Source organism: Emys orbicularis, chromosome 11 (genome assembly GCF_028017835.1).
Source record: "Emys orbicularis isolate rEmyOrb1 chromosome 11, rEmyOrb1.hap1, whole genome shotgun sequence".
Taxonomy (NCBI): domain Eukaryota; kingdom Metazoa; phylum Chordata; order Testudines; family Emydidae; genus Emys; species Emys orbicularis.
Genome location: NC_088693.1, coordinates 38,927,560 through 38,949,526, shown reverse-complemented (window position 1 = coordinate 38,949,526; position 21,967 = coordinate 38,927,560). Strand labels below are relative to the sequence as shown.

General features: G+C 41.0%; 1 protein-coding gene across 1 annotated transcript in view; it reads right to left on the bottom strand.

The window, feature by feature from the left end:
• The window catches only part of MYO3B (myosin IIIB), a 296,479-nt gene that overhangs the window by 16,057 nt on the left and 258,455 nt on the right, over positions 1-21,967 (bottom strand). Inside the window, exons 35-37 of the mRNA XM_065413693.1 lie at positions 18,725-18,981; positions 18,338-18,360; positions 7,883-7,897 (exon numbers count right to left, since the gene is read on the bottom strand). Coding sequence (XP_065269765.1) covers positions 7,883-7,897; positions 18,338-18,360; positions 18,725-18,981 — 295 coding nt within the window. The remainder of the gene's footprint in view (positions 1-7,882; positions 7,898-18,337; positions 18,361-18,724; positions 18,982-21,967) is intronic.

The following is a 21,967-nucleotide window of genomic DNA, read 5'->3' as shown; positions in this document are numbered from 1 at the left end:
ACCCACCAAATATTATTTTGCGTCCAAATTTGTATTATATGCACACTTGAGAATCTTACTGCCTTTAGTAAGAGTTTAGGGAGTGCAAAGAACAAAGAAATAAAGTGCATGAACCTTTCCTCTAATTTGTAAATAACCATTTCAAAAAATTTCTATCACAGAACATTAGCTAGTGGGGGAAAAAATTGGTGTGCATTTAACAAGCATTTAGAGACAACTGAATTAATTTTCCAAAGTCATAATGGTTCACTTTGGGCTCCTGAGCTGTGAAATTCAGTTTCTTGGCATAACATAGCCTTGTACAGCACAGATTCTCGATGTTCTGTATTCTTCAGAACTGGGCCATGTCCTTTTAACTTAGTGCTGCTTATTTCAGGTGATTAAATACTAAAGAAGAAAATGAAGGTTTTATTTTTATTATAAACATATGACTAATGATTTTGGTAATTTTTACATTTTGTCCATTAGCACTTTAAACTAAGGGCCTTCATTTTCAAAAGTGACTAGTGATTTGGGGGGCCAACCTGAGATAAGGGCCTGATTTGCAGACGGTTGGTGCTCAGCACTTCCTGAAAATCAGACCCCTTCAAGGAGTCTCAATCTGGTCACCCAAAAACGGAGGCATCCAAAATCACTAGTTGCCCTAGAAAATTTAGGACAAGAATTTTAAGATAATTGCTTAGGGAATGTAGCAAGTCTTAAATTCTATAATACTTCGTGTCAGTTTCTTACAACTCTGGTCTCTGCTGGTATAAATTAGCAGAGCTCCATTGAATTAGACTGTGATATTAAACTATTTAAAATATCAAACTGAAATTATTAATTTAGGAATGATCCTAGAGCACTTTCTATTGGATTTACTACTGTGAATAGACCCATCAAAGTATACTACTAAGTAGTAGATTGTAGTCATAAGAACAGTAGTAATAAGGACTGCACCCTATCCCCAACACTTAGGGTCTGATCCTGAAAACACTTACTCTTGTGGTTAATTTCACTACCAGGTGTAGTCCCACGGAAATCATAGTAGTAAAGTTAAGCATGTACGTAAGTGTTTGCAGGATCGGGGCCTTACAGCATTGGTCAGGTACTGTACAAATCTAAAATCAACCAATCAACCAACCAAACATAAAAACAAATCACTGTCCTTTAATCTATAACAGAGCATGAAGATATGGAAAAAATGGAAGGCACAGAAAAGAAAAATATATTTATATTAATATGGTTTAAAGAAATATGATTAAAAATGGAAATGCTTTTTAAATTTAATAGAATTTTAAACTATTCCCTTTGGAGAGTAATGTTTTAATTATTTTAATTATTAAAAAGGCTGTAGAAAGTAAAAGGCTAGGGGCAGAGAAAAATAAGCATTTTTCTTGATTTGCAGAAGTTATATAGAATGTAAAAAGAACCAACTCTTCCCACCCCCTGCACAAAACTTGAATTAACTCATGGAACAGTTTTAATTTAGAGATAATCAAGACCTTTCCACTTTCTACAAACACAGAACAACATGTAGGATTACTTAGGCTGATCTTTGAAGAAAAATGAATATGTTGAGTTCTTCAATAAAGTAAGTACAAGAACAATTTTTGCTTTTATGAAAAGTATCAATTCCACATGTAATTGCTCAGCATTGTCTAAATTAAGTGAACATGTGGCTGGCGGGTGGATGAAGAGGCTCACTGAAGATAATCAGCAAAATTTATGTTTTCAAATAAGGCACAAAACACATAAATCACTTCAAAGCGGTCCACCAAATTATCATTTTCAAACAAATATTTAAATCATCATGTAAAAAAAGGCAAAGAAATATGACATGTGAACTGTAAGTTACAGTTCATTGTTTGCTTTTACAAGGTAGAATGGCAGGAAATTATCTCCCTCTCGTCATGCTTTTCATTTTTGATTAGGTGATGTTGCATTATTTGTAACTTCAAAAAGCAGCCATAAAAATATGAAGACCTAAAGTACCAAAGACAATTTTTTTCTATGAAGATGCAATTTCTATGAGACAACTGATTTGTCTATAACACCACATGCTGCAATTTAGGGCACAAACCTGCACACACTTACTCATGCCAGTAACCCAAGTGAAGTCAACAGACTATGCCTGTAAGTAAGGCCTCCTCATGCAAGGGCTTGCAGGAGCTGGCCAATACATGTCATGATATCACTCAGTGCACATCTACTCTGCAGATGGAAGCATGCTTCCGAGTGTAGATAGACACCCACTAGCTCGGCTCAAGCTAGCACACTGAGTGCAAATCCATCCAGACCCTTCGGGTACGTTCTTGGGCAGCAGACCTGAGCTGCCACTCATGCTACATCCAGCTACACTGCTATTTGTAGTGTGCTGGCTTGAGCAACGCTAGCAGGTCTATCTACCCAGGCTAGGAAACACGCTCCCAGCTGCAGTGTAGACATACCTTTAGAAATTCATCCCATTTAGTGCTCATAATAAATGACGGAGATCAGTTTGGAATTAATAATCACCATTTTGTCATCAATATTTCATCATCATTTTGTTCTGAAGAAGCCACAATTTTCTAAAAGCCACACAAATCTATGTATAATCAATAATAAATGCACCCTTTGCTGTATTTTGCACAAATTATGTTAGGTATTCACTTTAATTATTGCACTTGTACTGGCCATTTATCTATTAGCAGGGCTTGAATTGTGGGATTGTGTAGAGGGACAGAATACTGGCACTTCTCCTAAGCTGCCAACTTGTGCCCCAGAGTCCCAGCTTTTATTTAAAAAAATAGGCAAGTCTCTAGATTTTATGTTTGCAAAGAAAACCTTAAAAGCATGAACCAAGTGCAGCCAATGCAGTGATGTCTGCCTGAATTTGCAGAGAGCCTGCAACAACAATCCTGAGAGGAGCAAGCTGCACCATTCATCTCAGTAAGGTATAAATTCAGATGCCGAATGATGATACTTTAAATGTTAACATTGTTAACTATTTCACTGTGCATCCGAGCACATAAGAAAAGGGATGCTCGAGCATATTATGAAGAACTGAACACTTTCCTGTGACAGATCATATTAGCACCACAAATGGGTTGTGCTTGGTAAAGATACCACCACTTTTTCTCTCCCATTCAAGAAGGAGCCAAGTCCATGAACACTAGCAGAGCTCAGCTGTACATCTGAGCCCCACTGTGGGGAAGCCAAGCCCAAGGACCCCAGAAAAGCCCAGGGCCATATTTAAACCTCATAGTGGAACAGCCATTTCCAAGGGCCCAGGGGAGCCTTGAGTGCATGCATGATCATATTTTGAACATCTGCATGATCTACTGTGAATGATATTTCATGCTGGCACATCATGTGGGTGCTCTGTAAATGCTAAAATTTATTTTATTATTATTTATATGGAGAAAGATTCATGCTTATGACATCTCCATTTGGGCCCCATATTTCTTTTTCACTCAGCTGGTAGATGCTTAAGGGTTTAACCAACTCATTTTACGTAGAATGCAAAGGTGGGTTCTTTTCTGATATCATGAAAAGTTGTTACTTGGCACCACTGATGGCTTGTCTAAGTTACCACTGTCACTCAAATCCCAAAGGCTTTGCCAGATGACGTTTTCTCTTCTTGGAGAAATAGAAAACACCATTGACAGCTATGCAAGTAAGAAAACATACACTGGTACATCCAGCCCTGTCCCAAGTTTTGGACCTGATGTTGCTTAGGAAACACTAAGAAAATCAGAAGAGCTTGAGTCCCATTATTTCAGAGGAATAGAACTGTTGAGTCCGTCTGGCTGCTCAGACCTATATTCTCAATGAAGCTATGCCTGTTTACACCAGCTGGAGACCAGGCTCTTGGAGCTATTATTCCACCACCTTTAAGACAACAGTTATTCAGGCTGGAAACTATGGAGAGGTGTATATGAAGAAAACTGTCTGATGTTACTTTTTAGTATTCTGCCTTGTTTCACACCATTGAAGAAAAGGCAAAAACTTCTATTTCATGGTAGAATCTAAGGAGTATGTCAGAACTAGCACTCATGCATCGAGGATCATTGCTGGCAAATCCATGGCAGTGCAACCAGGTGGATTTTACTAGTCCCTTTCGAGAACTTTTGGTTCTTTGCGGTCACTGTTATATATTGAAAGTAGCTAGAGATCCCTTTGACAACTTCTGTATCTCCTGAATGTACCAGCCAGGAGGAGTATGGCATTTTAGCTGTCATGGTCTTCCAGAACAAGTAGTAAGTGGCAATGGACCTCATGTTCAGTCAGATAACAACTGTGTAAAGCACTTTCAGATCTAAAGCTGAAAAATGTTCTATAGTGTCAAATAACTTGCCACCTATCTCAATATTTCTCAGACCATTCTGATGTTTGACGATTATTGTGCATCAAAACTTTGAGCATAATACCAATCAGTCTGGAAATCCTAGCGTTTGATCCTATCCCCTGGCCTAGAAGATTATTTTAATTTTTGCTAATGCCAAAGGAAAAGAAAAGACAGAAAAATCTTTATGTATTTGGCTAGGTGCTACACAGCAAGCCAATGACATGACAATGCAGTGGCTTGCTTTCCTCTCTGATGGTGTGACAAGTCACGTTTGCAATGTGAGAAGCTGTCAGGAGTGGAGCTAGAAGTCAATAAAATGATCTTACTAACATTCTCTCAACATACCCAGGGAGTTTTAACTCTAAAAATAGTCAAGTGCTTAGTTGCACAAAGTCTAAGTGATGTTTAAGTGGATGAAAATGATTAAAGATATCTGAAAGGCATTTATACTAGTTGGCCATTAGCATGTTTCATTTGAGATCATTCAGGTTTACTTTCAGGCATGAATACTTAACGCGGGGGTCTTGACACTAGATGTCAAGGTGTCACAACCGTTCTGTCCTTCTATCATCCTAAATGGGAGGGGTCCTAACTAGAACTCAACTACATGGAAAGAAGGCCCAGGAATGTCCCAGTATGGAAAACGTTCAGAACCACTGATCCAAGGGATAAATCCTGGCCAGGTTTCATGGCAGTGGACAAGGGGGTGAGTCAAAGATTCGAATGACTTGGTTTAGGAAGCGGACAGAAGAATCATAACTACTTGGCTCATCCAGGGGATAAGAGAGCTACAACTTCCTTGGAGTAGCAACAGAGCTGCTCCATAGTTTGGGCAGGGAATATTCCTCCTTTTCTTTGCCTGCATATCTGCCCAGTGCAAGGCCAGCTGTGTGGAAAGCACGCTAGGATGTTGGTCAGGTCCTACCTGGTGAAGGACAGTAGCATGGAGGGTGAAGAGTTAATATTTCCTAAAATCTAATTTGTTTAAAGACAGATTAGTTTAATGACAAGAAATAGTGTTTTTTTTAAAAAGGAGTAAGACACGAGACATCTGTATCTATTTGTATCCACTGTTCATCCCCATTGGCACACTTAATAAAAGTTATGCATAAATCACATGAAGATCATTCAATCAACTGGCTTATGCTGCTGACTAATTGGTAAATATGCACTTCATAAAAATGTGATGTGCATGCTGACTCTACATTTTAAAAGTGGTTTCTCCTTGAGCTGCCCCTGCTCCCAGTTGTTTCTCCAACTGAGGTTGATTTTCATGGTGGTCGGTCTTATGAGACCAATAACGTCTAGGGAAAGAACATGTTCTCAAAGAGATCTCTATCTGCAGAGCAGTGAAAACAAAGTGCTTGTTTTTGCAACACCCATTTTAGGGTTTGAAATAGCCCTAATTCCTGAGTGGAACTCTCAATGAGCCAAAGCAGGCAAATGCAGCTGGAGAGAAGGGTCGGGAAGCATCCAGCCTTATGCTTAGGACAGACAGACAAGTCATCCGGCCCAATCAGAAATGCAGCATATTTAGATGTGGAGAAATATCAACTGAAAAACTGAATACAATTGTAAGATTAGCCTTTCTGCCAATGACAGGAGTCACCCACATTAGACTCTTCAGCAGAGGTGGTGGGGAACCTCCACTACTTTTTGGGGGGACACTCTCAGGCCTCGGTGCTCCCAGTCCACCACTCCCTGTTTTCAGGCAATCTGGGGTCTGTCCAGGAGAAGGGAGGACTCAGCTCCCACCCCCCATTTACAAAGGACTCTGTGTGTGGTCTCCCATCACCACCACTCTCTGCACCATCCCCACAGAGAGCCCTGTGTGAAGGGGCTCTTCCTGATGCCCTAGCAGAGGTCTCTGTTTGTGGTAGGCCCTCCTGACATCACAGGATCCCACAGATGAGGGCCCTGTCATCATCATGTTCCCATTACGCCTCTGGCATTTAGGGCAGTGATGAAGCTCCTCCACTCCTTTCTGTTTCTGGCAAGTCTTTCAATGGTTTCCCAGCTGTGCTCCAGGTTTTTCAGCTCAGTTTCCACAGCTCTTCGCTATGTTGTTTTCAGGTGGCCTCATTTTTGCTTGCCTTCAGGTGTCCATCTTATTGCTATTCTGGTGATGGAATCAGTTTCCATCCGAAGCACATGGCCAATCCAACTCCAACGCCTCCTGGTAATGATGGTGCTCATATCTTCTTGCCCGCACTGTGTGAGAATAGGATGAATTTATTGTGCCTAGTACTTAATCTAGAGCTGACTGCCAGATCTCTCCATTTGAGGTCTCCTGATCCAAATAAATAAATAAAGATGCTGAACCGACATTAGTGGACATCAGAGCACTTGCTGAGGGATTGAGCAGAGACTCACAGTAGAAGCGGGAGATATATAAGAGAGCAAGTCAATTTATCTCATATCTAGAGATGGGTCTGAACAGAATCACAGAGCAGCCCCCCCCCAGGTTCCCCGCCCCCCCGCCACAACTACGGGGAAGTTGGACCCCCTATCTAAATAACAATGTAATTCTATTATAGGCTGAACCAAAAACTCCACGTTTGAACCTGAACAGCCCTGTAATTGCGGGATTTTGTGGCTCGAGCCCATCTCTGCTCATAATCCCTACTCCTGCCATACAGTGTGCAATTTAATGGATCAGCACATAAAGAGCTCTGATTTCAACACTTATATCCAACCCCCACTTACCCTGTGCATAGTCAAGACAATGGATGTATAAATATTGCCAAAGAATATTATGAAATGGTTACAGTTTCATTAGTGTCAAAAAGACTCAAATGAAGAAGATGGAAATATGAGACTCCCTCCTTGTACATCCAATGTGTGGGGAAGGGAGCTGTCCACAATGGGGGGGAAAATGTTCCCAAAGAGAAACATTTGGAAACAATACAATGACATATGGCCATTTATGTCAGCTTTGCTATGCCTCCTAACTCCTTCAGGGTGAAATTTACACTCCTAAACAAATTCCAAGTAACTGGGTTTTGTCCCGGAGGGCTGTGGGAGGGTATGAAACCTGCCCTCCACACATGGCCAGGCCAGGCCAAAGGGCTATAGAGCGGCTCCTCTTCAGCTGCGATTCTAGCACTTGATTGGAGCAGCAGCTATGTTTGAGAGTGTTGCTCCATAGGCCCGTGCTCACCTGATTTCTCTGCACCAGCCTGACTAGGGCCTGTTTCCTCTGCATTCCCACCATGCAACGCAGCAGAGCTCAAATGCTGCAGAACGCAAACCCTTGTGTGGGCTTTCTGCAGCAGTGTCTGAGGAGTTCTCTAACAATCAGCACTACACAACCCTCTGAGGACCAAGACAGCAGAGTAGCTAGGGCCACATCAAGAGTTTTGCATGTAAACAGCACATTATGGAGTACACCAAGCATTCCAAGGCCTCCAGGGCATGCAGTTTCCATGCAGTAAGATTTTCCCATAGAATAATATAGGTGCTAAAGTCTTTCTCTACTGAAATCTTTATGTGCTGAAGGTTCTGCAGCTAATTTACGTGATGCATTTTATGACACCTGAACTCGTGAGGTGTATAATCTCCACACATACAAGCCTGGCTCTTGTGGAGCTTGTCAACCCAACAAGTGCAGGGGCTTGTATCATTTGGCAGTTTTTTAAGCTCTACTAGTACAGATCTTTTAATCTGCTGAGCACAGCTAGTCAAATATTCACCAAATAATTTAAGTGACTCATTTCTAAATATTTTAAAAGAAGTTGCTCCACATTTTTTTTTTTTTTTAAAAGGATGTAAAGTTTTCATTGACACTTTTTTGGGATAAGCTGCACAATCCACTTGCGGTATCACCATTTGTGAGTAATACAGACACCCCAATCTTGTGCCCAAAAAAACCCCTTTATTCCATGTTATCATGAGCATGGTACAGTGCAATGGATAGATCATCATGCTAAGTAAGGACTTCTGAGTTCTATTCTAGCTCTTCCACTTACCAACAGTATGACCCTGAGTAAGTCACTCTACATCTCAGTGACTCAGTTCTTCCATCTGTATAATGGAGATAATTACACTTCTACAACTTTGTAAAGCTCTTTGAGATGCAAGGATGGAAAATACTATACAAGGGCTAAGTCTTACATATTTGCTCTCGTTATAGATGAGCACATGAGTGTGTACATTATATTACATATCTATTATGTTAAATATGGACCAAATCCACAAAATCATATCTGAAAAATATATGAATACTTCTGTCAAATCATTTGTTCAAAACTAGGAACTCATAATTCCCTGATAACTTCCACATACAAACTGGGATTTCCTGCTGATACACCAAAGAAGATACACTCCACCATTTGACAGTACTTGCCATCAGTAAAACTGTTCGACTGCTAGAGCCTTGTGAAAACACTAAAGTTACAATTCCCCTCACACATTGTGACTTTTACACGCTCTCTCCATTTTCCCCCTGCTAGATCGAGAGTGAATATTTCCCTGTGGGGACAGAGTATGGTAGTAAGAGTGCACTCTAGGGAGCAAATCCTCAGCTGGTATAAATTGTCATAGTGCCATCAGTGGAGACAAATGACACTATCTGAACAAGGACACAGCAACAGGAGGTTGGCTGCGGAGAGGCTGTATACAGGAGAAAATGGGGCAGAATCGTACTGTAATTTAGAAGTTCTGTACATTTGTGAAACTGCTTATTTGTTGTCTTTCTGTATCTCTTTGTCTGTCTTGTCCTTTTAGCTTGTAAGCTCTTTGAGACAGAGGCCATCTATGTTCATGTAGTGCCTATCACAAAGGGGTTCTCATTCTGGCTGGGGCCTTTAGGCCCTATCAGAATACAAATAAACAACATTGTACCATTCGAAACTCCACACACAGATCTTACAACCATCAACTAAATGCATGTCAAAACTTGTTCTTACTGTATCAAGAGCCCTTTGCTTCTGTGTCATCTCCCTGCACCAAGGATAGAAGTGCCACCTACTACCTGTCTCCCAACAAGTGTATTGTTTATATCACTGTATTTTTGTTTTAAAAAACCTGAACTTAACATTGGCTGTTTTAGAGCCGCACCAAAGCTGAGGAAAAGCTGTCTCTCTTCACATTTAATATTTGGAAATGCTCAAGGGTTTCGGGAAAATATTTTCATGGAATGTTTGATGTTATGAAAATGCTCCAGGGCAGTTAGATTTCTTTAGTTAACATTTCAGAATTGCTTCAGGACTTGGGGGGATGGGGGAAGAGAATCGGATGAAATGCATCTACGTTTTAATTTTCCAGATGGAAAATGAAATTCTCTTTAATATTTAAAAGGTCTTTTAAAAAGTACACAGAAATATTAAACGCTACCTGGGCTGCATTGCCAGGAAGGGAAAGAAAACGCACATGCCTAGAATACAAGGTCCTGAAGCGACTCAGCCTTGGTGCAGAGCAGCTGAGTCACTTCTTCTCAGTGAAGTCCCCTCTCCCAGCAGAGGTAGAGTGCTGCATGTCTTAGCCAAGTATTTGAAATGCTAAATGGAAAAGCAACAGTTCACTTGGGCAATTCTTAACCACATCTCTGATGGATTGTGCCAGGCCCTTGAAAATTTCAAGAACATCCTCCATTCTTGCATCATTTGCAAAGGCCAGACACAATGTGCTTCCCTGAGTGCAGTGACTGATGTTTCCTAGTGCCCCTAGGTCACATGCTACTCCAAACAAGCAGGGAGAAGGTGGGGTCAGGTCTCCACCTCATCTCTCTCCTAAGAGGGCAAACATGCAGCAGGGAGCGGTCGGCACCGTTCCAAGGGATGCTGCATAAATGCTCCCTCTGTGATCCCTGGGGTTCTCAAAGACAGTCTCCCTGGCATCTCTGTGATTGCCCCAACCAGGGCCAGCACCTTTAAAACACAATTTTGCCCTCTGTGGGCATGGAAAGGTTGGAATTAATGCAGTGGGAGAAAGAATGCAGAACACCCGTGCAGGGGGTCTACACCTCCCATATGCTGCAGAGGTGAGCTCTGCTGAAGCACCATCTCCCTTAGCATGGAGGGGTATCTTAGCAAGGGATGGCTTGAGAGATGGGGTTACAGCTTGCGGATACACTAACCAGCTGTCCCATCCTGACCATTTTGTAATGGTGAGGGAAGCATAGCAGCAGCGGTGGCGGCTATTTCACCCTTGAAGTGCACTAATGGCTGTAGAATGACTCCACAATCACTCTGAGGGTATTTTATCTACCTTGACCTTGCACAGAACTCTCATACTCACAACCCATTTATTCAAACTGGGTGTAGAGATCAGGATTTGGGCTATGGTGAAGGCTGCATTTACTATTCCTTCAATAAAATGATAGGAACCTGTGTCATGAGCACTCGACAAGTATTGTCTGGTGGTATGAACATAGGACTGTGAGCCAAGAACCAATATTCTAGAACCTCCCAAACATCCTCCTGACCAGGAAATGTCACTGAGATGGCTCTGGTACACCATGTCCTTTTAGCCATGGAGGAGGGGAAATCATTCTTGGTGGCATTGTCAGATCTTTCTGTCATAGTTCAGGGCAACCTGTATTCCTGCTCTATGGTTCAGCAAGGGCACCCTTTCTAGACCATTACTTCTCTTGGACGGAGACCCACATCTTCCTCTCTCCTGACTGGGGTATTTCCAGACTGCACAGACTGTAACCTCCCCAGCCCCATCAGGCTGCTTTAATTTTCTCCTCAGAGATGATAAACAATGTAATTGCCAAAGTCAAGCTACCACACAGCTCTGTCTAAGCAAGCACATTTAGTCTTAAGGTAAAAGCATTACAGAGAGAATGTATAAAAAACCAATAAAAGACCCTACATGCATGCTATAAGCTTATCAGTGATCACCCCCTCACTTCAACAAGGGCTCTGGTTGGTGATTAGTCCTTCAGACCCAACACAGAGGCTTTTCCTCTGGTCACAAGTCCATCTCAGCTTCCACTCAGACAAAGCACACTCATGAGTAAATCAGTTACTGATTTATACAGCTTGTCTTTGAAATGTCCTCATGTAACAGGTGATCAGTAGACAAAAGATTCTGCCCCCTTCCCTCCTGAGAAGCTTCAAAGACTGTCACTAAGCGGGAGCTTGCAATCCCTTCCTCCCAAGAACTTCCTAGGAATTCCACTTCACATGTATTGTCCCAAAATATCATTCAGGTCTGCTACATTGTTCAGCATAGTCTCCTGAAAATCACAGTACTTCCCAGAGATTGCATTAATCCTGCTTTCCTCCTCAAGAAGTTCCATTCAATCTCACAATAGTACAGAAACATTTGCATTTTTAATACTATGAACTCCTAACATACTTAAACTTAACTCAGTCAAGTTTGTCCAGGATATTGCAGGCAATTACCATAACTATCACACTTTCATCAGCCTTCTACAGTCAACTGTGAGGCACTTTTGGTTCATCTACAAGACCTGGCAGGACTGGGGAGAGTTGCATTAAGCTGGCTCTGCTTATTTCTCTCACCTTCCAAAGGGTTGTAATAGGCAGGTCCTCCTTACCAAGAGCTGCCACCTGTGGGGTCTCAGCAGGTTAAATTCTGCCCTCCGATTGTTTAACATTTATAGTCAACACCTAGGAGAGAGTGTAAGATGCTATCGGCCCTAGTGACAACAACATGCTGAAGTTATCTAGCTCTACATTCCTTTCTCCTCATGCGCAGTCAGTACTGTCACTCAGGGTATGTCTACACGGGAATAAAAGATTTGCACCATGGACTTGGCTGGCCCGGGAGAACTGACTCGGGCTCATGGGGCTTGGGCCGTAGGGCTAAAAACTGCTGTGTAGACATTCAGGGTCAGGCTGGAGCACAGGCTCTGGGACTTCAGAACTTGGGCTCCAGCCTGAACCCAAATGTTTACACAGCAAATTTTACAGCCCCACAGCGCGAGCCCTGTAAGCCTGAGTCAGCTGACCCAGGCCAGGCCCAGGTGTTTGATTGCTGTGCAGACATATCCTCAGAGCAAGAATGACATCAGCAGCTGGATGAAAACTAGAGGGATTAAATTCAGTTCAGAAAAACAGAAGTAAGGCTGGCAGATAAGGGAATTCTTTCAAGGACCTGGAAAGAAAACTGCCCACTCTTCAGACTTGTGCTAAGTAGATGACCAATTATCTTGACTGCTTTAGAAATAAGCCAAAGAAAACCATGGAACTGCCAAGATGGCATGCTTAACTTCACCTCTCGCTCGCACTCTTCTCATCGCTTCCCATCCCCCCATATCTGAGCCATAAACATTTTTGGGGCAGGAAACTTGTCTGCATACCTGTCCGTAAAACACCAAGCACCCTGTTGGTGCTATACAAATAATGAAACAAACTCCAAGTGCTCTTGCATGCTGTGGGCTGTCCACACTCTACCTTGACTCTTCCTGATCTGATTTAAAGTTGTAGTGCTGATCAGTAAAGTCATCAATAGACAGGGGCCTAGCTATTTAAAATGTGCCTCTCTGATTCCACAGCCCACTGTGCCTGCAGTGAACGGGAATGCTGAAACCGATGAAGGATAGGTTGGAATTCTCATTATCTGGGGACTCAGCATTCTCAGGAGAAGCCCTTGACTCTAGAATTCCCTACCATCGAAGATTAGGATGAACCCCATCTTGCCAATAGAAAATGTTGAGGATTCCAAGGCTCCAAATCACCTTGACACACAGGGGCAGACGCCTTCAATGAGAGGGATGATCAGGGACCTAGCATTGCTACAGACCCACATTTTTAGGCAAGTCACAAACTCTTTGTGTCCGAGTTTCCCCAGCTGTAAAATAGGAATTGGGAGGTTTATTTAATTAACACTTGCAAAGTGCTTTGAGATCCTCTGATGGAAAGTGCTATAAGAATGCAAAGGATCATATGAGAGCAGAATTTGGCCTGGCCTAGAAACTCAAAGTCTCATATTCAGAATTTGTGGCTGAAAATTGTTAATTCTTCAGTTCTTTTAAAAATCAGATCTTAACTTGGCAATGACTTCTTTTTCATTCGCATGCAAGATTTTAAAAATAGGACTGGTGTTTCCTTTAATTAGTACTTGATACAGTATTAATATTCCTATTTATCTTCTACACGCCATATGGATTAAATTCTCATTACTTTTGATCTTAATACTTTTAGAATATGTAAATCAGCAGACAGACACCCTTTTTAAAGCAGTGTTTGCACACGACATCTATTATTGCCTTGGGCAATAGAAAAATATCTGCATTGCTAAAATTCCAAAATTGTGTGGAAATCTTAAAAAATCAGACATTAAACTGATCAATCTCTACAAATTAAATAATGACCAAGTAAAATACAGTCATTTAGATTCAGATGTACCTAAAATGTGACATTAAAAATGGACACATACTAGGGTCAAACATATACATGAAAAAAGTGAATGTAGTTAATTTCTGGGAAGAGAAGAGTGTTTCAAAGACTAGTCTAATTCCACATGGGAAACATTTGCACCATCTAAAACAGAAAAATACTGTAGTTTATTTACTCTCATACATTTTTTAAATATAAAATTCTATGTTCATAGTTACAGAAGCTAAAATTATCTTACATCATGTTTTATTGCCCCAACATTACAATGCACTGTTCATGAACAGATTTTCATGGGCATATTTTTCAGTTTACCCGAACAATACATTTAAATAGAGGGAAAACATCTTAATAACACAGAAGACATGCAAAGAGCAGCCCAGAACAGACAGGGATGGCAGAGCTGGTTCAACATCTAATGGTGTGAGAAGGACTCAGATTCAGAATTAAATTGACATGCCAGCTGGGTAGTGTTTATAACCATGTGAGTCTGAAACAGAAGCCAATCCTAGTCAATTTAGCATATAATATTTCTATAACACATACTAAAATATTTTCAGCTATGACGCTTTAACGTCTCTCCCTACAATATGCTGCTACAGTTTATTGCACAAGTTCTATGAACTTATTGAAGGAATGAAGAAAATATTGTTATGGAAAATGCCCTGGTAAAAAGTGTAACGGCTTCTCAATGCCAGGGAAGACATCTTCAGTGGAGTTGGGCACTCAGGAGTCAAATTGTCTCAGTTTGTTCTCTCACTCAACTTGTGCTTCTATTCCCTTTTTGGGGCCTGCTCTAATCTGCACTGAAATCAATAGGAGATTTTCCATTGATGTCAATGGGCTTTGGATGAGGCCCTTTATTCTGATATTACATAACTAACCAGTCTGTCTTATATATAATACACATATTTTGCATTTATTTTGTTTACTGTAGTTGTTTGTACTCCTGAAACTTGAAGGACTGAAAACTGGTATTTATCCAAAACTTATTGGCAAGTGCAGGTAGCTATTTCTTATTCTTTACCCTGCTGATAACCTCAACATGCTTCCATAGGGGTCTGACATGGATGATTTTTGTTGTTGTTGTTGTTGATAAAATAGATTTTTGGCTAAAATGCCTTTTTTCCAGTCTCTAAAGATATTCACAAATTTGAATCAAATTCAACATCTAGTTTCAGCCATAAAAACACTAATTTTTTTTAAAGTAGCAACATTTTAAAATGTTTCATTTTGATGTTTTCATTTTGAAATGTTTTATTTAGACCATTTCAAAATGTTTCAGTTTGACCTTTTGTTTCAAACGGCATTTCATTTTCAATTTAGACCAATTAAAAAAACCCTGAAAATGGCTGACTCAAAATGAAAAATATTAGTTTCAAGATGACCAATACATACTGGTCAATTCAAAACAAATTGAACACCCCCCCCCCCCCCCAAAAGTCATTTTGAGTTGACCTGACCTGGCACATTTTGGTTGATTCAAAACATTATTATTATTATTATTATTAAATTTTTGTTTTTTTTTAGTTTTCCAATCTGATGAAAAATTTAAAGAAAATTTGTTTCGGTTTGAATTGAACCAATTCCCCCCTTCCCCTCCTCCAGATTTTCCAGATCAGTCTCCAAACCAAAAAATCCATTATTTGCTCAGATCTAGTCTGAACTAATGTAGGGCCTGAGTCTGACATAGCTTTACCAGCAAAATCCCTAGTGTAGATGTAAAAGTCCTTTTGCTGATACCGCTTATTACTTTTGTGGAACTAATTTATGCTATAAGAGAGTTATTTTGCTTGTATAAGTTGTGTCTACACTAGGAGGGTTTGCTGATAAAGCTACACCAGTAGAGTTCTACCAGCACTCTTTGAGCAACTCTACATTTAAAACGCTGTATTGGTGCTCTCCTGTCAGCTTAATGAACCCACCTCCCCAAAAGGCAGTAGCTATGTTGGTGGGAGAAGCTCCCCCATCGACATAGCGCTGTCTACACGGGAGGTTAGGTCAGTATAACTATGTTGCTCAGGGGTGTGGATTTTTCACACCCTTCAGCGATGCAGTTATACTGATATAGGTCTGTAGTGTAGACCAGACCTTTGCAGTTTAGACCAGGTTTAAATCAGACAGTTCTGTGCATGGTAGTATACCCTATTAAAAGATTGCTAATTTTGCTGAATTATGCCTGATTTTTTTTAGATGCCGCACTGTCTAGGGTCACAGTTCACACCACAACATTTATTTCATAGAAATCCATAGGCTGAATTCATAATTGCACAACAAAGAGGGTACAGACTGGTACTTCAATCCCTGAACTACCCACTTTTCTGATAAGCATGAAAAAAGCATAAAAATATGAAACTAAATTAAAACTCTCCAACATTTGATTTTATAGAGCAAAAATAGTCATTTACCAAGGCATAATTAGAAGGAGAATTCTATTTAGCTATATGGTAATTGCACATTCTATAGTGTATATAATTATTGTGTTTAGAATTACTAGGTGACAGAAAATTTCAAGTAATTTGAATTTGCCCTTTTAAAGTGTCATAATGACACTGCAGGGGACAATGCAGAAATAACCACACAGTTATTACACTATAATTGTTTTGTGTATGTATGCCACCAGTAACTGCTCATTACTTTTCTGTTTTACAGGTATTAGGTTATCTTCATCCTAAGCATGAAATACGTCAAACAATTTTTATGACTGTCACTACACTACTATGCATTTGCCGATAGTGTCAAGTCAATTTATTTTCCAGGCCTTAAATAAGAATCCACAGCAATACTGTAAACTGGATGGCACATACTCAGGCAATTACTGCCATGAACTTCAATGAGACTACACATGTGAAGAAGTACTACTCAGCATCGATAAGGCCACGTCTATACATACAGTGGTGCACTTTGGGGTTCCGATCCACAGTTTGAGAACCGCTGCTCTATGCCAACAGGAGAGAGCTCTCCTGTCAGCATAAAAAAATCACCTCCTTGAGTGGCATAAACTATGCTGGCGGGAGAAGCTCCCCTGCTGACATAGCGCTGTGCACACAAGTGCTTATGTCAGTGCAACTTATGTTGCTCAGAGGGTGGAATATTCACCTCCCCAAGCAACATAAGTTTTGCCGAGATCGGCTGTAGTGTAGACATAGCCTAAGGGTTGCAGAATCAGACCTCTAGGCATCAGATTTCAACATCTGAATATTGCACCTGTTATATTCAACAAGAGGGGGTGTTGCAAAGAAGGCCATGAAAATCTTTGTTAATAAACCAAGGATCTCTTTGCTTTTGAATGCACAGCTCTGTTCTCTAGTTAGTTCACAAGTATTTCATATCAATGGGATGCAAATGTGATGGTTTAGAATAAAAGAGTAACTTGCACATAGATGAGGACTAAATAAAAAGCCCCAAAGCAGTAATATTTAAGAACCTATATAAAACTTTTATCCTGTCCCTTTTGCTATCACTTTTAGACACAATGTTCCCATAATGGTGGTAGAATTCACTGTCGCCTTTGCTCCAGATAAGAGACTCTCTTTTTCCATACATGAAACATACACAAAATTTGCATCTTAGTTTACTGTATTTTAGACAGTTGACCCATCTGGAACCCAACCACACAATCACATGCAGACAAAACTCCACTGCCTTCAATGGAGTTTACCCTTCATAAAAACTGCAGGATCTGGATTTGAATAGATTAAAATTGGATCTTCTCTATCTGGAATTACCAGTGTCTATGAAAGCCTCTTAGCTTCCTAGGACTCAATTATGCTTTATAGGCCAAACAGAAAAAGGTATTGTGGTGCTATTCCAGGGGGCATTCTGACTGGGAAGCAGAACGCCTCCTGGAGTTGCAGAGTGCTTGGTGGACTCCTTATCCCACAATCCATACAGCTGGCAAGTTGAGCGTCAGAGCCTTGGCCCAGCTTCTTGCCCTTCACCTTTGGGATTCTCTATGTCCCCAGTGGAGTAGGGAGAGGCCAGTGCTTACACTCCCCACAGAACAGAAGATGGAATGCTGCCTGGCCCTTATACATGCCATGCAAGACAAGGACCATTTCCTAAACACCTGCTCACTGCCCCCTTAACCTCCACTTCTTTGCACACTCACATAAGAACCAGGCACAACCAGGGCCCCATACATTAACTACATCTACTGTTTTCAAGGAACTGAAATGGTAGCTTTTTTCATGTGTCCTTTCAAGCAGGCCAACTGTTTCATTGACAGATCACTTTGCAAGTCAGGATTGGAATGTGCATAACAAAACGTACACCCAAATCCCAGTGCACAAAGCTCAGCACTGCTCCTAGTTTTGCCATTAGCTTATATGAAAGGAGGCTCGGGCCTATCCCACAAAAACTTGGTTTGTACAATTTGGTTTTGTTTCAAAAGGTCCATGAGGGGAAGGAATCTGGACAGAAATCCAGCTACAATTATTCACAATGGTTATGTAAAACACACTCAGGATGTCTATCTGTGGCAGCAACATTTTCAAATGTTTGTGTTTTTTGTTTCTCATTTGTTGTTCTTCCCCTATGTTCTGATGTTAATGTGAACAAAGCCAAACCAAACCAAGCATTAATTTAACTAATGTAACCTAGATACAGAGGGCCAGATTTTCAGGCCAGCTAAGTTATGCTTGATGCAGAATGAGGGTGGAGAGCAAAGTTAGGTGTAATGGGCCTGATTCATGGTTGCTCTAAGGCATCTCCAGAGAACAGCCCCAGAGCAGGAGGCCCTCACTGCCCCATGTAGAGCCAGCTGTGTGCCTCTGTCCCTACTGCTCTCATGATAAGAGCTGCTAATGCAGGAGCCATTCTGGGGCAGGCTGGTGGCATGTTTGAGCTGGTCCTACTTCCTCGCTATTTCCCAGCAGCTACCAGACCCCAAAGGGTCCTCAGTAGCTGGATGCAAGCTAGGACAGATCTGACCCAGTATCGGGGCAAAACTGGCCCTCATCAGCTCCAGAATCAGTGAGCACAATACTCTCCTCCGTGCATGCATATACATACACACACACTTCAGTCCCGGTCTTGTGAATTTGGCCCAATGCCTCCAAGAGCAGGGACAGCATAGACCTGAGCAGTGCTTGCTACCCTCTTTTACAGGGTACCATAGACGTTTGTGCTGCACCAGCCCAGTTCAATTGGCGAGGCCATAGCCCTGTATTCATCCTTCCTCCCTGCTTCCTTAGGAGTGTCTGCTCCTGCAACCTGTGCTAGACACCCCTGGTTCTTGCAGATCAGGAACACAGACTGGGATTGTGCCTGTGATCCCCTGTACAGAGACACAAAGGCTCTTTTCGTATCCTGCCCTCCACCCCCATGTCTCTGTGCAGGCCTAGGTACCGTGTAGCTGTTAATCTGAAAGTAAAATAAAAATGAACACAAGCTATGCTTTCAGGGCAAATACTTCCCTGCTTAGGACCATCAGCCAGGTGTCTCTAACCAATTGCAGTTCATTTTCAGTTCTTCACTGATTAGGCTAGAAGGTAATAGAGACAAAGCAGGAATAAGAGAAGGGTGTTGGCTGCAGAGCTAGAGTGATACGAAGCATCTACAGAACAGAGAATAGGTCAGGGTAATCTATTTTCACAGGTGTCATGAATGGATCCTGAATCTTCCTCAGTGAACAGGCCTTTCCATCACAAGAATGACACTGGCAACATCAACACCCCTCTTCAGCCCAATAAATCCCTACTAATGAACAAACAAAAATAACACCCCCAGAACCCTGAAACAAATCAACCAAAAAGTAAATACAATTTAAGAGCCCCCAAATGTCTGGCCCAATCAGAGTTCTTCCCCGCAGACAGGAGAAGTCACATCATGCATATTTTAAAAAAGTACCAGCGTGCTGAACAAATCACCTTGCACTATGACTGCCTTGCCTGTGTCACATTGTATAGCAAGTCTACAGCCACACTCTGGATCCAAACGTTTATAGTTTGAATTTGATTATGGTGATCATAATCTTGCCCCCGATTTACATGCCCTGGAACTTCTCTGCAAGTTGCTGTCTGTGCTGACCACTTTCAAGTGAGTGACTCTGTACAGACTAGAAGCTGCCTGCTAATTTAGAGTTTCCTTTGTTTTATATAGTGAAGCCTTGTTGGGTACCAGGGTGAGGAATTTATCCATGCTGGGCCTTAAACCAACTATCACAAGGCCCAAAGCACCAGCTCTGGCACTAAGCTGAAATAGATGTCAGTGTTAGTAACACTTCTCATCCCTTTGCAGGATTCTGTTTGGTTTCCCTTTAAAAGGATTCCCTTTACTACAGTAGAACTTAATGATCACAACTCTTCAAGAGTAATATTGCTACTAGTTTTTTTTTAATCAGTTTAATATAATTCAAAAATGACTTACAGAAACACAGCCAACCATAATCTAATGGAAAGCAAAATACAAGTGGTCTTTATGTCGGATAATATACAAATGAGAGATGAGCCCAAAATGGAATCCTATATATAAGCCTCCCAGTGAAGTTTGGGGAAGTTTGGATTCTGAACTTCATGTCTCAGGCCCATCGCTAAAAATAAATAAACAACTCAAATGCTTTTGTTCTACAAACACCTCTTCTACCTGTTTTAAACTGCAACAGCTGGTTATCTCAATATAGTTTGAAAATGACATCCGTAAATGCTGAAACTCAAATTAGATCACACTGTGTTTTTGTAGAGCTGCAGCAAGCTGTTTGTTTTCCAGGCAAATAAGCTCTTCAAAGCTCACAGGCTTATTGCCATTCTTCCGATAGTCATGCTCTTTATCTTAACTAAGAAAATGTGGTAAAGAACAGTCTTAAAAAATGTACAAAAAACAATCATGCCACTTAGCTGGAGGGCATTTTCAGTGTTTGCAAACTCTGGAGTCCACAAAGATGCTGAAACAATGCACTGACCATTTCCTTCTTCTGGGAGTGAATGTTTTTTGCATGTACGTGAGGCAAACATGGAGACAGATTGGTGACTGTCACAGAACCCAAAAGAAGACTAGATAAGAGGCAGTCTCCAAAACAGCACTGTACAGAGCTTGGTCAGGCCATAAAATCAGGGCCCAGATCTCCTGACTGTCAACCCTATGCTTTAACTGCTAGGCTGTGCTCCCTAAAGAACGCCCCTGGCACCATGATTGCCTTCAACAAAGCAGTCACCTGGCCAGAGTCCCTAGTGAAGAATGGCAGAGAGTTGTGAAGACAGTTGCGGACCTTTGAAACCTTTATTTATAGCACTTGTCATGTGACTTTCTGGCAGAGAAACTAGCAGATTTCTGAAGCTCAGAAAGAGGTGATAATTGTCTCATTTGTCACTGTTAATTACATTTTTAAATCACCCATGAATATAGAGTATTTCCATTTCCCAAAAGATTGTTTTTAAAACCTCACCATTAGCCTGCTGTGACCGAACAGTCCTACTTGTGGAGGGGATGGAAGAGGAGTGTTAATAGTGCCAGTGGAGATGGACAGCTCTCAGAGTGTGCACCTGCTCATCCTATACACCTACGTAGCTAGTAGATCCTAAGTGTACATAGAGTGTGCTACTGCTGATCCATTTGTAGAAATAAACAGATACGAATAGCTTATTTGAAAGACCCCAATTTATTTAGGTTGGTTTTTTTTGCTGCTCTGTTCAACAACTTCCGTTTAACTAAATGTAGACTGATGGCTTTCCAAGGCTGAAAACTTGGGAAGAGGATTTTCCCAGGGATCTAATCAAATTCCATAAAGACCTTGACCACAGGATGATTTTCCATGTTATCACATCAGGTCTCCATGTTTTTTATAACTTCTTTGGAAGGGATTGAGAAAGGAAACCCTTATTGGATGCATCCAAGAATTTGTAGCATGATACAGTGAACGCTGCCTGTCCAAAAAGTGTCTAAACACACTTTATTTTGAGATGATACTCAGAGTCTTTTGCAATATCACTCAAGCACTAAAAGACTTTGGTGTAGCACTGTTTTGGATTGCTGGGCAGTAAGGCATATGCAAATAACAAGACTCTGAAATTTACTGTTGTGTCACTATAAGCATAAAACCAAATTTTAATAATTAATTAAGGAATAAATAACAGAATTAGACCCGTTTTGAATTTTGACTCTAGAAATTTTTTCCTTAGGGCTTTGACATTACAGCTTTCTCAGTGGCATTCCAATCTCTAGTACTTTCCTTTCAGTATGTAATTATTTGAAGTCCTAAAGTTTTCTGAAGCAAAAGCACTGAAGAGTTCTGCATTGTTTGCTTCTTCGCAATGTGAATACAGTATTGTGCAAAACTTTAGTAAGTTTATTTTTTTTTAAAGGGGCTCTCTGTGCATATACTCAAAACTCTTAATCATTGTACATGGTCAGG